Below are 15486 nucleotides of genomic sequence, written 5' to 3' on the forward strand. Positions count from 1 at the left end.
TCTGGAGATTAGTACAGCCCTCAGCATACGTTAGAACAGCCAGAGGTGTTGCTCTAATTTATGGACCGTTGGCCCCTACTGGTTGCTCTGCAGTCCAGAATAGCTACTTTATTCTGTGGCCATTCCCCTGCCATCTCTCCCACCGTCAGCACACCCTGTACTGGAGGCTCTGAGGAAGCTTCCCTGGTGCCATTGGGCCATATTTGTGAAGATATTTAGCCACCTAAAGCTGCAGATAGGTGCCTAGTGGGATTTTCCAAAGCACCTAGGCACAACACTCCCAATGGTTAGGTACCTAGGTGTTTTGGAAAACCCCACTTGGCATCTATATGCATCTTTAGCTGGCGAAATACCTTTAAAAATCTGGAAATGTGTTCTGTATACACTGCCAGCATAGCATATAGGGGCTAGAATCTGTTATACTTGAGGGTATAAAAATCTCAGGTCCCTATGAACAATGAAGAACACAATGTGCATTTATAATGCTTATGGACTCAGATAACAGAGGAATAATTGTCTAGCCTATATCATATACTAACAAATCAACAGATGTTATGTAAAACACCAAGCGTAATCTTCCAAGCCCGTAACACACAAAACAAGCTAATAACCAACAGCAGAGTTTGCGTCACATAAGAATCAAAGCTTGATTTGAAACAACGCTTGAGAAATAAAGATTGCAACGCATGGTTTGTCAATTTACAAGGTAAATTAACTATTTGACTTTTGGTCAAGTATCCTGCAGTTATTTAAAGAGCTCTGCTTCCAACTAAATGCAGAGCAATGCTGTGAAGAGCAGCCCGGTTACTTATTTTAAGTGAGTTGCCATATGCAAAAATGCCAACCTTAGATGACATTCTAGAGCATATTGGGGAATTTGACTTGTTCCAGAAGCGAGCCTTTTTTGTCGTATGCCTGCTGTCTGCCTCCTTCACCCCTATTTACGTGGGTGTAGTCTTCTTGGGGTTCACTCCCGAACACCGCTGTCTCAGTCCTGGAGTTGCTGAGTTGAGCAGCCGATGTGGCTGGAGTCTAGAAGAGGAACTGAATTACACCGTTCCAGAGCAGGGGAGACACGGGGAGTCTTTCTCTAGTCAATGCAGGAGATACGACATGAACTGGAACACAACTGGCCTCAGCTGCACAAATCCCTTAGAAAACTTCACCGGTTATGGCAACAGGAGCAGTATCCCTCTTACTCCCTGTCAAGATGGCTGGGTTTACGATTCTTCAGCATCATCCATCGTGACTGAGGTAAGAAACTTAAACAAGCAGCAACAGCCCATGGTTACCCAGGTATTTGCAAACTGAAAAAATCCCAAATAATAATTTTCTGAAGGAGGAAACACGTATGCCAACTAATAGTCTCACCTCAGCCTGTGCATAGATTGAGTATAATTCCCAGTAACAATGCTAACACTAAATCTAGTTGAAGAGAACAAAAAGTGATCTACGAATATATTTGTGGGGGAAAATAGTAAGTACACAGTGCTATTATTTGCAGGGTCATATACTAGTTTTTCAGTAGTAGTCAGAAGACTGGAAGTTTATTCATAAAAATGTTCACAAATCCTGAAAGTTTCATTAATTTCCATACAAATGATTATGCACATTTCATCATTTGCTATTCTCTTGTTTAAATGTTTCAGTCATCCATGCATGGGCCTGCTTTACAGATAGCGTGAAAAGTTAGCAGCATTTAAAGCAAATACAAGTTAGTGAACTACTTTTCATGCTAAAATAGATGAAAACAAAAAACTGTGTCTGACTACATTTCAGAACAAAGATGGGGTTTTTAAGTTTTTTTAATAAACAGGGAGAAAGAGTGATATTTACCCACAATATTTACTCAGAAAACTGCAAAGCTAATTTTTTGCACCAATTTTCACCCATTTTTTCCAACACTAATAAATTCCCAGGACATTTTAAACAAAATAAAAGCTGAAAATGAAGGGCTTTACACATGACCTAGCTGACTGATCTTGCACATGAATAATAAATAAAGTCAAAGACACAGTGAAGACAAAATTGGAAATTTTGTCAAATTAGAAAATATTTACATATAACAAATACAGTAATAGATAATGGGGATAAGGTAAAAACGATCTGCAAACAGAGAAAAAGGCTACATTTGTCACATAACTAATTTGCAATGGGTAATTCAACTGGCTCTAGTTAACATAGATGCCTCCCCTGCTACATTCTTCAAGATGAGAATACAACCTGTAAGTGATCATGTGTCGTGAGCAGTTTCCAAAGTGAGCACGTTGTAAAGGGGAAGGAGCCCTGAAGACCTTTAAGGTGAATCCAGGGGTATCCTCCTCCAGGAAAATTTTTTAAACCTACCGTACTGGCCATTTGCTGCAATCTAGTATATTCCAAAGGCAACAAAAATGTTCTTCAGAAGATTCTACAAACCAGAGATAAAAGTAATCACTGGAAAAGATGGTTTAGTAGTAACCAGAGAGAGGCATGGAATGTTCATCAAATGCAAGGAAACCCTTTCACCAGCCATGCTGCCTGTGACGGGTTGGACCCCCCTTTCAAGGGTGCCACCTGATGTGCTGGGGTCCCACCAGCCTGGGCAGGCTCTCAAGCCCCCTTCCAGCACAAACACAGGTAGGGACACACTTAGCTGTAGGATCACACAGAGTCTGTGATCAGCTCTCTATGGGAGACTCAGCTAGGGGATTGCCCAGTGCTCCTGTGGATACATCCTCTGGAGTGTAAACCCAAAACTATATTGTCTTGCACTGTATAGAGATCTATATAGAAATAAGCTCATGAAAATCACCCACTCCCTCAATGTGGAGGAAGTTATGCACAGCTTTTGCCCACCCCCACCTCCCAGTTATAAAATTACATAAACTGGATTTTGGAATAAACAAGAAACAAATTTATTAACTACAGAGGGTAAATTTTAAGTGTTTATAAGGAACAGCAAACAGATCAAACCAGATTATTGAGCAAATAAAACAAAACACCCAACTAAGCTTAATACACTAAGGAATACTGGGCACATATAATAATTTCTCACTTTATATGTTGTTTCAAGCAGGTTGATGGTAAACTGCATTGCTTGCAGCTTTAATCTTCTGGGATTCCTTTTACAGGCTGTCCTTTCTTGCCTGGATTCAGCCCCTGACTCCCCCAGCTTAGTTCCTTTGTTTCTTCAGGTGTTTTCAGCAGTCTTCCTTCTTGGGTGGGGAGGCAGTGGAGAAGAGCCCTGATTACCTCCCTCCCCAGCCTTAAATAGGATTTACATATGGTAGGAATCTTTTGTTTCCTATCCCATCCCCTTCCAGTGGAAAAATACCAGCTCAAGGTGGGACCCTGTACCAGGTGACATGATCACATGACCTTGTAGTGTCAAAGCAGCATCCCAGGAAGCTTCTCAGGAAGGTGGGAGATTAGTATCTTCAAAATTCTATTGTCCTTCTTAACGACCCATCCAGGCTAATTGCTTACTGTCTGGTGGGCGTTCCCCCAAGTACACACACAGTTGTAATGGTTACATAGTCAATATTCCTAACTTCATATACAGAAATGGTACATGCATACAAATTGGATAAACACATTCAGTAGATCATAACCTTTCCAATGATACTTCACATTACCCATCTTGCATAAAACATCTTCGTTATGCCATATTCATATTATAACAATATTTTTGTGAAGAATATGGGGTGCAGCATCACACTCTCTTGTGAATGGTGGCAATGAATCAGAACCTTTTGCTATAATAGTGTAAAGGTTCCATGACTAGAAAAGATGTTAATGAGAACAGTCAAAGGTATTCTCATTATTACTTTGACTTCTTCTCTGGCCATATTCTAGTTATAAATTAATCTGATTTTCGATATTACATAGGTGAACAAACAAATATTCTCCTGAAATGTTTGCCAGCTAGGAGAAACCACAATATTTTGCTAGTGTATGAGAACCTGAAAGTGAAATTGACAAGAAATAAAAGTGAAACTGATGGAGAGAAATGCAAAAATAAACCAATAGCATGAGCGTTGAAAAATAAGTTTAATATTTTAAAATCCTTTGTGAGGTGTTATGTTGCTAAGAAAGGAATTTTGTTTAAATATTATTTTTAACCTGATTGTGTCCTGTTAGCCCTGTTTATACACAGTGCTAGAGTGTGATTAGTTGAAATCGCTCTATAATATGATGTAGGCTTCAATGTAGTAGAAGGCAGTATTGCCCAGTGGGTAGAACACTGGACCGGGATCAGTAGATCTGGGTTCTATTCCCAGCTCAGCCACTGGCCTGTCGTGTAACAGTGGACAAGTCACTTTCCCCTCGCAATACCTCAGCTTTCCCAGCTATAAGATGGAGGAGGATACTTTATCTCCTGTGTAAAGCACTTCAAGATCTACTGATGAAAAATGCTACATAAGAGCTTGATATGGTTACTATTAATGTAGACAAATACATTGAAGGCATATGCTGAGAGCTGAATTTGTGCTGTGAACTCCAGAAAGCCAATCAGACATCAAGTAGTATCAAGAAGGTGACTAAGAATAGTCCATACACTATTATAATGCCAGTATATACAGTGAGATACAGCTTGATCTGCGTTGATGCTGCATTCCCTTTAGGTAATCCTCCCTTGAAAGAGGCAAAGATCCAGAGAAATGATTAGGAGCATGTGGGGAGGGTGTATGTCACAGGGGGAGAGGCTAAAGAGATTAATTTGGAAGGGAGATGAGAAAAAGCAGATGTGATGGATACTATAAAGCAGTGGGGAATGGTAAGAAGTATTAGTGCATGCTTTATCCCTTCTCTTAAATGAGAATATGAGAAAATACTATTGAATTAAACACCAACACATATAAATAAAAGGAAATGAGTTAAATATGGGGTAAAGGGGAATCTGTGGAACTCATGGCCATAGGATGTTACTGAGGCAAAGAGCATAGGAATGTAAGAAAAGGTTAGACATGGGCAAGAACAATATCTGCTCTTACATTAGCTAGGATAAAATTATATGGACTAAGTGTTCTAAGGATGGGGAGCAGAAAATAAGGACATTCCCGCACCTAATACCTGGTCCTTTCCCTGTTTTGCCATTGACTTCAATGAGAGTAAAACTGTGCCCGTAATACAGTATTAAACATTCAGAGTTTTCACTTTCCTTTGAAGCTTCTGGCATTGGTCAAGGCTGGAGACAGCCCCTCAGCCTAGAGAGACCACTAATGAGAGACCAGCTTGGGCCACAACTTAAAAGCTCTGTCTACACACAGCTATTTTTAGGGCACTAGCTTGAGCCCCGCTAGTCCAAGTCAGATGATCCGGTCTGGGAGGCTGAGTGCTGTGTAGACATACTGAGCAACAGAAACATAGGGTGAGTCCCAGCGAAGTTACAGAGTACATGTTTGCTGTGAATAAAAGTGAAGTAAACTCTGCCACTGGGCTTTGTGCCAGGAATTGGAGAGCAGATTGCTCTGCTACGCTCTGGCAGGGCCCATTGTATCACACCTAACGACTCTATTAAGCAACAAATATGAAGCCATAGCCAGTGGCCCATGGATGCCCCCACAGACATTACTCACTTCACAGCTGCTGGGGTAAAGCTCAGTTCAGGAGCTCAGAGTCTGAAAATATCTTTACCTGCTGCTGAAAACTGCATTGGGCAACCCTCCCAGCATCCAGCAGCCGTGCAAACCCCCATGGTGCTGCCTAGCCCTATAAGCCAATCTAAAACTAATGAAAGGCATCAGGGTGATACCACTGATTATATGGCTGCAGCCAGAAAGTGTAATGTACTCCTAAATCAAAGCCATAAATGCCTAACTCCAAGGCAGAATGGATGGACACTTCCTCCACGCAGTCACTACATATAGATGAGAATGAAGCTGAGTAAAATCTCTGCAGCATCACACAGTTTCCGTTGCTAGACAAGTTGCGATGAACAAACCACAAAGTCTAGAGGTTTAGCAAGATAAACTGATAGAGATTCAGATTTTTTTTTTCAAATTTATCCAAAATTACAGGAGGATTAATTTTCTTAAAATTCCCTCCTCTTTCCCCCTGAACCCTCACCCCAGGAAGTAATTATGTGATATTCGGAGAAATAATAGAAAACATAGAAATGTAGGGCTGGATGGGACCTTGAGAAGTCATCAAGTCCAGCCCACTGTGGTAAGGCAGGACCAAGTGAACCTAGACCACCCTAAGAGATGTTTGTCTAATCTGTTCTTAAAAATCTTCAGTGATGGGAATTCCACTCTCTCCTTTGGAAGCCTATTGCAGATCTTAACTGCGCTTATAGTTAGAAAGTTTTTCCTAATATCTAACCTAAATCTCCCTTTCTGCAGATTAAGTGCATTACTTCCTGTCTTACCTTCAGCGGATACAGAGAACAATTGAGAGTCTTCTTTATAACCACCAGTAACAAATTTGAAGACTCATGTCCTTCTGCCTCTCAGTTTTCTTTTCTCAAGACTAAACATGACCAATTTTTTTAACTTTTTCCTCATAGGTCAGGTTTTCTAAACCTTTTATCATTTTTGTAGCTCTCCTCTGTACTCTTTCCAATTTATCCACATCTTTCCTGAAGTGTGGCACACAGAATTGGACACAGTACTCCAGCTGAGGCCTCACCAGTGCCAAGTAGAGCAGGACAATCACCTCTGGTGTCTAACATGAAACACTCCTCTTAATACACCCCCAAAACATATTAGCCTTTTTCACAACTGCATCACATTGTTGACTCGTATTTAATTTGTGATCCACTATAACCCAGAGATCTTTTTCTTCAGTATTACCCCCTAGCCAGTTATTTCCTATTTTGTACTTGTGCACTTGAGTTCTCCCTCTTAAGTGAAGTACACTGCATTTTCTTTATTGAATATCATCTTATTGATTTCTGACCAATTCTATAATTTGTCAAGGTTGTTTTGAATTCTAATCCTGTCCTCCAAAGTACTTGCTACCTCTCCCAACTTGATGTCATCTGCAAATTTTATAAGTGTAGTCTTCCATTATCTAAGTCATTAATGAAAATATTGAATAGTACTGGACCCAGGACTGACCCCCTATACTGGACCCCACTAGATACACCTTCCCAGTTTGATAGCAAACCATTGAGAACTACTCTTTAAATATGGTCTTTCAACCAGTTGTGCACTGACCTTACAATAATTTCATCTAGACCACATTTCCCTAGTTTGCTTATGAGAATGTCATGTGGGGCGGTCTAAAGCCTTACTAAAATCAAGATATATCACATCTACTGCTTTCACCCATCCACCAATCCAGTAACTCTGTCAAGGAAAGAACTAGGTTGGTTTGACATGCTTTGTTCTGAACAAACCCATTCTGACTATTCCTTATAACCCTATTATCCTCTCGGCGCTTACAAATTGATTGTTTAATAATTTGTTCTGGTATCTTTCCAGGTACCGAAATTTGGATGACTGGTCTATAATTCCCCAGGTCCTCTTTGTTCCTTCTCCAGTCCTCTGGGACCTCACCCAGCCTCCTGGAGTTCTCAAAGATAATTGCTAACAGTTCTGATATTAAAAAAAACAGGAGTACTTGTGGCACCTTAGAGACTAACAAATTTATTAGCGCATAAGCTTTCGTGGGCTACAACCCACTTCTTCGGATGCATATTCTGATATTGCTTCAGCTAGTTCCGGAAGTACCCTAGGATGAATTTCCATCAGGACCTGCTGAATTGAATATATCTAACTTACCTAAATACTCTTTAACCTGTTCTTTCCCTATTTTGGCTTGCACTCCATCCCCACATAATTAATATTAATTGTGCTGAGTATCTGGTCACCATTAGCCTTTTTTAGAGAAGACTGAAGCAAAATAGGCATTAAACACCTCAGCTTTCTTGATGTCATCAGTTATTAGCTCTCCTTTCCCACTAAGTAGAGCATCTACACTTTCCTTTGCCTTTCTCTTACTCATAATGTATTTAAAGAACCTCTTTCTTATTGCCTTTTATGTCCCTGGCTAGGAGTAACTGATTTTTTTGCTTTAGCCTCTTCTGGCTTTGTCCCAACACATTTATGCTGTTCTTTTGTATTTCTCCTTAGAAATTCATCCACGTTTCCACTTTTTGTAAAATTCCTTTTTGATTTTCAGGTCACTAAAGAGCTCCTGCTGGAGCCATATTAGCCTCTTACTATTATTCCAATCTTTCCTTTGCATCAGGATAGATCACACTGCAGTTGTGCCTTTGATATTGTCTCTTTGAGAAACTGCCAGCTCTCATGACAGACTTCATCCCTTAGCTTTTCTTTCCATGGGACCTTACCTACCAGTTCTCTGAGTTTGTTAGACTCTGTTGTTCTCACTCCTTCCTGTCTTAGAATCCTGAAATCTATAATTTCACGGTCACCTTCCACCTTCAGATTTCCACCAATTCCTTCCAGTTGGTCAGAATCAAATATAAAATGGCTGTCCCACTGGTTACATCCTCAGCTTTCTGAAACAGAAAGTTGTCCCCAATACATTTCAAGAACTTCTTAGAAATTTTGCATTTTGCAATATTACTTTTCCAATAGATATCTGTGTAGTTAAGGTCCCCCATTACTACCAGCTCTTCTGTTTAGGATATTTCTGTTTTCTCCTAGACATGCCTCATCCACCTCCTTTTCCTGATATGGTGGTCTCTAGTAGACCCCTACCATGACATCACCCCTATTTTTTCTCTTTTTATCCTTACCCAGAGATTTTCAACTGGTCCGGCCTCTCACCTCCTTCTGGATCTCAAAACAAGTATATATATTCTTGATGTATAATGCAACACCTCCTCCCTTTTTTCCTGCCAGAATTTCCGGAACAAGCTATAGCACTCTACAAGACCAATATTCCTGTCACAAGGTTTATCCCATCAAGCCTCTGTGATGCCAGTTGTCATAATTTAGCTTATGTACTAATATTTCCAGTTCGTCCTATGTATTCCCCATGTTCCTTGCATTTGTGTATAGATATCTAAGATTTCAAGTAGATTTTCCCCACTGATTTCTCTCATGATCCTACACTAACTTTGTCCTCCCAAACCTCTAGCCTTCTGTTAAGGTCACTTTTTTTATGCTTACCTGTAGGCCTTTGTCATCTATCCCCTTTAAACCCAGATTAAAGCTCTCCTCACTAGGTTGGTGAGAAAGTTTGCAAAGATGCTCTTCCCCTTCTTGGTGAGGTGGAGTTCGTCTCTCCCCAGCACACCTCCTTCCTGGAACAACCTCCAAAGGGTGCCAAGGGTGCCGGATGCCAAGCCCTCCTGTTGACACGGTCTGCGCAGCCATGCATTCATCTCCAGTATGCCAATGTCCATGCCTGGGCCCTGATCCTTAACAAGGATAGTATTTTTCTGAAAACTGAGGCAAATTGGACAAAATGTATTTCAGCTATGATGGTTAAAAGAACTAGGTCATTTCATTTCTGGAAAAGTTTCCTAATTCTTTTTTTTTGTGTGTGTGTGGTGGGTTCATCATATCTCAAAATGGCTGGGCCATGTCTAATGTTATGGAGTGTCTGTTCTCCCTGTTCTAACACTGATGTGCCTCTGCAGTTTAACCTGGTGTGTGAGGACTCCTGGAAGCTGGATCTCTTTCAGTCTTGTGTGAACGTTGGATTTTTTATTGGCTCCATAAGCATTGGCTACATAGCAGACAGGTACGTGTGGGATGAGACATTCACTTTGGGTATTTAACATCCATATTTTTAAACAACACGTATGATTGAAGGGGCAAATGAACCTACTGAAAAACTAATTCAAAATATCACTCAGTCACTTAGAATGGAGTAGTTCCTGGTGGCTAAAATATCTTATTTCCTAAAATATATGGCTCTGATCAGTGGATCCATAAAAATGTCATATCCCAGAAGCCAGGAGCAGAAGAAAGGGTGGATCGCTGCAACTACCATTTAGAAGCTTCAGTTAGTGCAAACACTTCTTAGAGGTGTTAGTTCAAAGGAGTATATTAGACCTATTCATAGACTCAGCTGGTTTCTGGGCAAAATCCAAGGTGCTCATTTTGATCTATAAAGTCTTATATGTTTTGTACCCTGGCTACTATAAAGACCACCTCTCCTCTTATGCAGTGTTTGACATCAGCTATAGTACTCCTAACTTGCCCCTTCAGGTCAGATCTGGAACGCTGAAGGCCCCTAGGGCATTCTTGGGAGATGGACATTGAGTCTGGAATTTCCTGTTGGCTTTGCAAAGCCCTCTTGGCTAACCCTTAGGACATAGTTCAAAAGACCTGCTTACGTGGGATTTGATGAAGGGGGCATCTGAGTGACTTGAGCTGCTGATGTTATTGAGGGGAAAGAAGACATTTACTTTGGCTGTCATTTGTCACTCTGCTATTTTTGTTAGTGTACATTTATTGTACTGGGATGCAGAGTTTTGACTGATGGTGCATTTTTATAAATCAAATAACTAAATAAATAGTTCTCCATTAAACCAAACCAAAATGTCTTTCCAGCATTGTAATAAGCCTGTTTCTTTCTGAAACATTTGCTTTTGAATACCAATGGAGAGACAACTGCAGGCCTAATATGAAATTTCTGAGCACTATAGCGGGGGAAGGATGACTGTAATGAGGCAAAAATTAGGGTCATTGAATAGGTCAATGGAGAAACTACTGTAGCATAGAAGAAGAACTACAGATCAATGTAGTGCAAGTCAGACAGCCACCACAGGATGTTTCCAGAGCCCATTAGCCAGGTCAAGAAGTGTTCAGGGTAAGAAAACGTGCAAACACATGGGTGAAAGGAGTCTGTAAGAACTCACGAAGATCATTGTAAAGGGAAAATCTTGGTGGAGGGAACCAGAAAGCAATTCCTGCCTTCTTTAAAAGCAGGGGGAAAATCATGTGGGTAAAGGAGATATAAGGACAGAGACTCTATGCCTGCTGGGAATCCCCAGCAGGAAAAGAGCTGGAATAGCTGGCTCCTCTGTGAAACTCCCCTTGTTGCAGCTCTCAGTGTAGAGGGCAAGTTGTGGGCAAGAGGAAGCATGGACGGAACATTCTGTGCTCTGGCTATGCCACTTGACAGCTGGACCGTTGGAGGCCATAGCCAGCCAGTGCAAACTAGAACAGCACCCGGCCCCGGCAGACAAACCAGCCCCAGAATTAGGATGTCACAACTGGCTGCCTGGCATTTGCTCACCCAGCTGAGACCAAGTGTGAAGCCAGTGGAGTTAAACAATGATAGCAGCACGTACTTTCCTCCTTTTAAAATTCTCAATTCAACATGTGCCTCAGAAAAGAGCCATCACTTCTGCAAAATTCTTGCTTCCTCTGTGTAACCCAGAGAACTATAGCTGCTGTCTGCTATACGTCACACAACTTGGACTTTGAGAATATCTAAAAATGCACAAAAGTGGCTTGGCTTTCTCCCCTCTTGATTATTATGCATGTATATGGGTACAGGAGGGGGTTCCCTAGAAAATGAGTGGGAAATTAACCAAAATGCTGTGGGTGCTACAGGAATAGGCCAGACAAGCATTTCTCAGTATTCTTTCCCTAGCAAAATGCATGGATGGGTCTATCAGCAATTCTCTCTTTAGATGAGGACTCCAGGTGTTACAGTACAACGTTAAACTGTATGTACATGAGAAATTGCTCTGAACAAAACTTGGGAGAAGAAAATAACAGATCTTTCAATAGAATGAATTCAAAAAGTATTACTTTGCAACCAGCATGACTCAGCCACGTGAAAATTTGCTCTTCAGTTATGTTTTGCAGGATGGAATGCACATAATGATCACAGATACATTTGTTTCTCTGCAGGTTTGGTCGTAAATTATGCCTGTTAATTACAATCCTTGTCAATTCCATTTCTGGAGTTCTCATGGCCTTTGCACCAAGCTACACATGGATGCTGATCTATCGTTTCATACAAGGACTGGTCAGCAAGGGGGGCTGGTTAACAGGCTACATCCTGAGTAAGACTGATTGCAATTTCCACTTCTGGGAATAAAGCCCTGGGTGTAGAAGTAGAGCTGAACAGATTTGTTCTAATACAGCTGAATGTAAGGAATTATTAGCTCACTGGGTAACACACGGAAAAATGAAGCTCATTTTATTCATTGAAAAACTGCATTTTATGCTCTAAACCAAGATTTATGTCAAAATCACATTTTCTTTTCAGATGAGACAATATCGGGGGGATTAGATCTAAAAACTTGCCATTCTTCCCTAAGTCTTTGAGAAGCCTACACATATTGGAATAAGACCGTTTTGGAAAATACTGTGCCTTCCCACATTAACAAGCATATGTTCAAATAAATACCCATAAAGGGACATGGATTAATTGGAAATGCTGTCAAAGGCAGGTTAAATTTTAAGGGTATGCCTACAGCTGGGAGCCAGGAAGAGCCAGGGCTAGTCACCTAAGTACGGACTGAAGGGGTTGGGTGGGCTTCTATTTAGGTGCCTCGCCTGCATCACTGGACATGTCATAATGTCCACACTACTATTTTTAACACGCTAGCTCAAGCACGTCTGTCTACCCGAGCTAGGAGGCACTCTCCCAGCTGCAGTGTACACATAGCCGACAGACTGAGTGCGGCTGGCCTCAAAAGGTAGTGAGTAGTGTCGTGTCCAAATTGAAGTTTTTGTTCCCCAGACTTTTTGTGGTTCCATGACTTGAGACCTTATAAAAAGCCTTATTTCCAGACAAGGTAAGGTTACCACCTGACAATATTATGCTTCCTTTTTACATTTAGAAAACCAAAGCACTTAAATGCAAGGAACAAATAGGTAAACACATCCCTTGTCCACATAACTTCTTAATGGGTGAAATCCTGGAGCTACTGACGTCAATGGCAAAACTCCCCTTCACTTCAGTGAGGACGGGATTTCACCTGTTATTCACACCAAGTACAAAGAAATGCATATTTCGTCACAACCCAACTCCCTTAACTCTGACACACAATAAATACTCTTCTTTACCCTATAATCTCAAAATGAGAACATACCACTAAGCCCTTTCTGAAAAAAAGAAATCTAAAAATTAAATATGCACACAGTAATGATACTGAACAGCTTCTAATACAAGTTCACATAACTATACATCAACAATGTTTTATACTTTTCTATTAAACTACATACACAACATTCTCAAGAAACATCAATTATAAGTTCTCTACCTCCTCCCCTGTCCCCTCTCCCCCCCGCTGCATCTACTGCCATTTTCCACTTAGCGGTCTTCATTTTAAAAAGTAAATATTTAGATATCAAAATCACTGTTAGAAATTTGGTGTGGTTTAGTAACATCCAAACTTTTCAAAAAGTCTATGTATTCATGAAACATGACGAATTTGTAGAATTTTAATAGTTACTCTACATCATTGAAGAGAACTCAATTTAAAGGGCTGTTAAGGCTTCTAGATAGGACAGAAGTTTTACAAGGTCATAAATTCTAGAATCTATAAAAATTGTAATGGTTTTAAATTAGGGGATCTAGGTTCTCCAATCTCTAAATTGATTTATCACTGATTATTTTCTACCTTGCTTTGTGTTATCCTTTTAGTCACAGAATTTGTTGGCTTAAGCTATAGAAGGATAGTAGGAATTGTTTACCAAGTAGCCTTTACTGTTGGACTCCTTGTACTCTCTGCTATTGCTTATATGATTCCTCACTGGAGATGGCTGCAGCTCACTGTTACGCTGCCAAACTTCTTCTTCTTGCTCTATTACTGGTAAGCATATTTATATTTCACCTAAGAGCAAAAATACAAAATGGAGATTTTAGTTTACAGTTTGAGCTCCTTTTGACATTTTTAGTTTACTGTTAGGGCTAGTCAAAAGGTTTCAGCTGCAACATTTTACCATTCAAAAATGGGGTTTCACCAGGATTAAAATTTTCCACAGGAAAGGATCGATTTCTGCAGCACTTTCCATTAGAAAAATCTAAATGAAACCCTTCTGTTTCATGTCAGGTTGACTAACTTACCAAAGCCACTGCGCTGAGTCATGGGATTTGTAGTTTCAGGTCTCTCATGCCCAGGTTCTCCCATGGGCCATGCTTCTCCAACTGGACTATATCTCCCATGGTTCATGGCAGTCTCTCTCTGATGCTGAGCCATTGCAGTATGTCATGGGAGTCCCATAAGAATCAATCACAGGAAAAGACCAACTTCCATCATAGCAAATGTAGTTCAACCAGGGTGCAGGCCCTATAGGAGATAATGGGGGCATGAAGGACCCAGAACAACTCACATAAGGCATCCCAGTGGCTAAGGCAGACACGCACACTAATGTCAACCTGACCCAAAACAAAGTGTCCCAACTTTTCTGAATTGAAATTTTTTGGAACTTGTTCTGCAAAAAGTTTTGATATTTTGACTTTTCTTCCTGATTCAGGATGAAAAGAAATGTTGAGATATTGGAGGTTCCCAGGGGATGGAAATTCCATTTTTCCATTAGCTCTACTTCTCACCTGATTAGACAACTAACCTGAAATTTTAGAATATTCCGCACAAAAAAGCTACTATATCATGAATGCAGTGTTATGATCAATCTAGCACTCAATCTTGTTAATAAGTAAATAGGTTGTTACCTAACAATGTAAGACACTCTATTCCATTCTATCATCCATAGCAAGGGTGCTGAATCTCCATGCCTCCTCATTCAGCCCCAGAATGGCAATAATAAAACATTAGCCACTAGGTCACTATTCTAGCCTTATTTAGAGCTGGGGGTGGGATTCAAACCCAGGTCTGAATTTTGCATGTCATCCCACTCCTTCCAAACTTGTTTTTTTTTTTCGAATCTGGAGGCTTCAGTTTGATCCAATAGAGAGCGAGGGGCCAGCTGCAAAATTCAATAGCACATCTGGGCTTGAACTCCCCACCACCCACTATTACCCCATGCACAGAGTTCTAGAGTGTTTCTCTAGCCTCATCTCTAGCTGTGAGATTTAACATTTGAAACATGGGTGTCCTTAAGCAGTGGGAAAGGTGAGGAAGGTGATTTGTAACTTTTCAAAAGTTACTCATTTAGTTTAAGAGCATATTTATTAGTACTATTCAATATTTTCATTCATGACTTGGATAATGGAGTGGAGAGTATACTTATAAAATTGGCAGATGACATCAAGCTGGGAGAGGGTGCTATCATTTTGAAGGACAGGATTAGAATTCAAGACAACCGTAATAAATTGAAGAATTTGTCTGAAATCAACAAGACGAAATTCAGTAAAGGCAAGTGAAAAGTACTCCACTTAGGAGGGGAAAATCAAATGCACAAATACAAAATGGGGAATCACTGGCTTTGCAGTAGTGGTACTGAAAGAATCTGGGGATTATAGTGGATCACAAATTGAATATGTGTCAACAATGTGATGCAGATGAGAAAAGGGCAAATACAATTTGGGGGAGTTATTAACCGGAGTGTCATATATAAGACATGAGAGGTAATTGTCCCGCTCCGTGCAGCACTGGTGAGGCCTCAGTGGAGTACTGTGTCCAGTTTTGGGCCAAACTTTAGGAAAGATGTGGAT

General features: G+C 40.5%; 1 protein-coding gene across 1 annotated transcript in view; it reads left to right on the forward strand.

Annotated features, from left to right (window-relative positions):
• The first annotated feature begins 788 nt into the window (after positions 1-788).
• Positions 789-15486, forward strand: part of LOC117875606 (solute carrier family 22 member 2-like) — a 28561-nt gene continuing 13863 nt past the window's right edge. Inside the window, exons 1-4 of the mRNA XM_034766975.1 lie at positions 789-1254; positions 9542-9645; positions 11772-11926; positions 13516-13684. Of these exons, the coding sequence (XP_034622866.1) occupies positions 838-1254; positions 9542-9645; positions 11772-11926; positions 13516-13684 (845 nt within the window). The 5' untranslated portion in view covers positions 789-837. The remainder of the gene's footprint in view (positions 1255-9541; positions 9646-11771; positions 11927-13515; positions 13685-15486) is intronic.

This window comes from Trachemys scripta, chromosome 3, assembly GCF_013100865.1.
Source record: "Trachemys scripta elegans isolate TJP31775 chromosome 3, CAS_Tse_1.0, whole genome shotgun sequence".
Taxonomy (NCBI): domain Eukaryota; kingdom Metazoa; phylum Chordata; order Testudines; family Emydidae; genus Trachemys; species Trachemys scripta.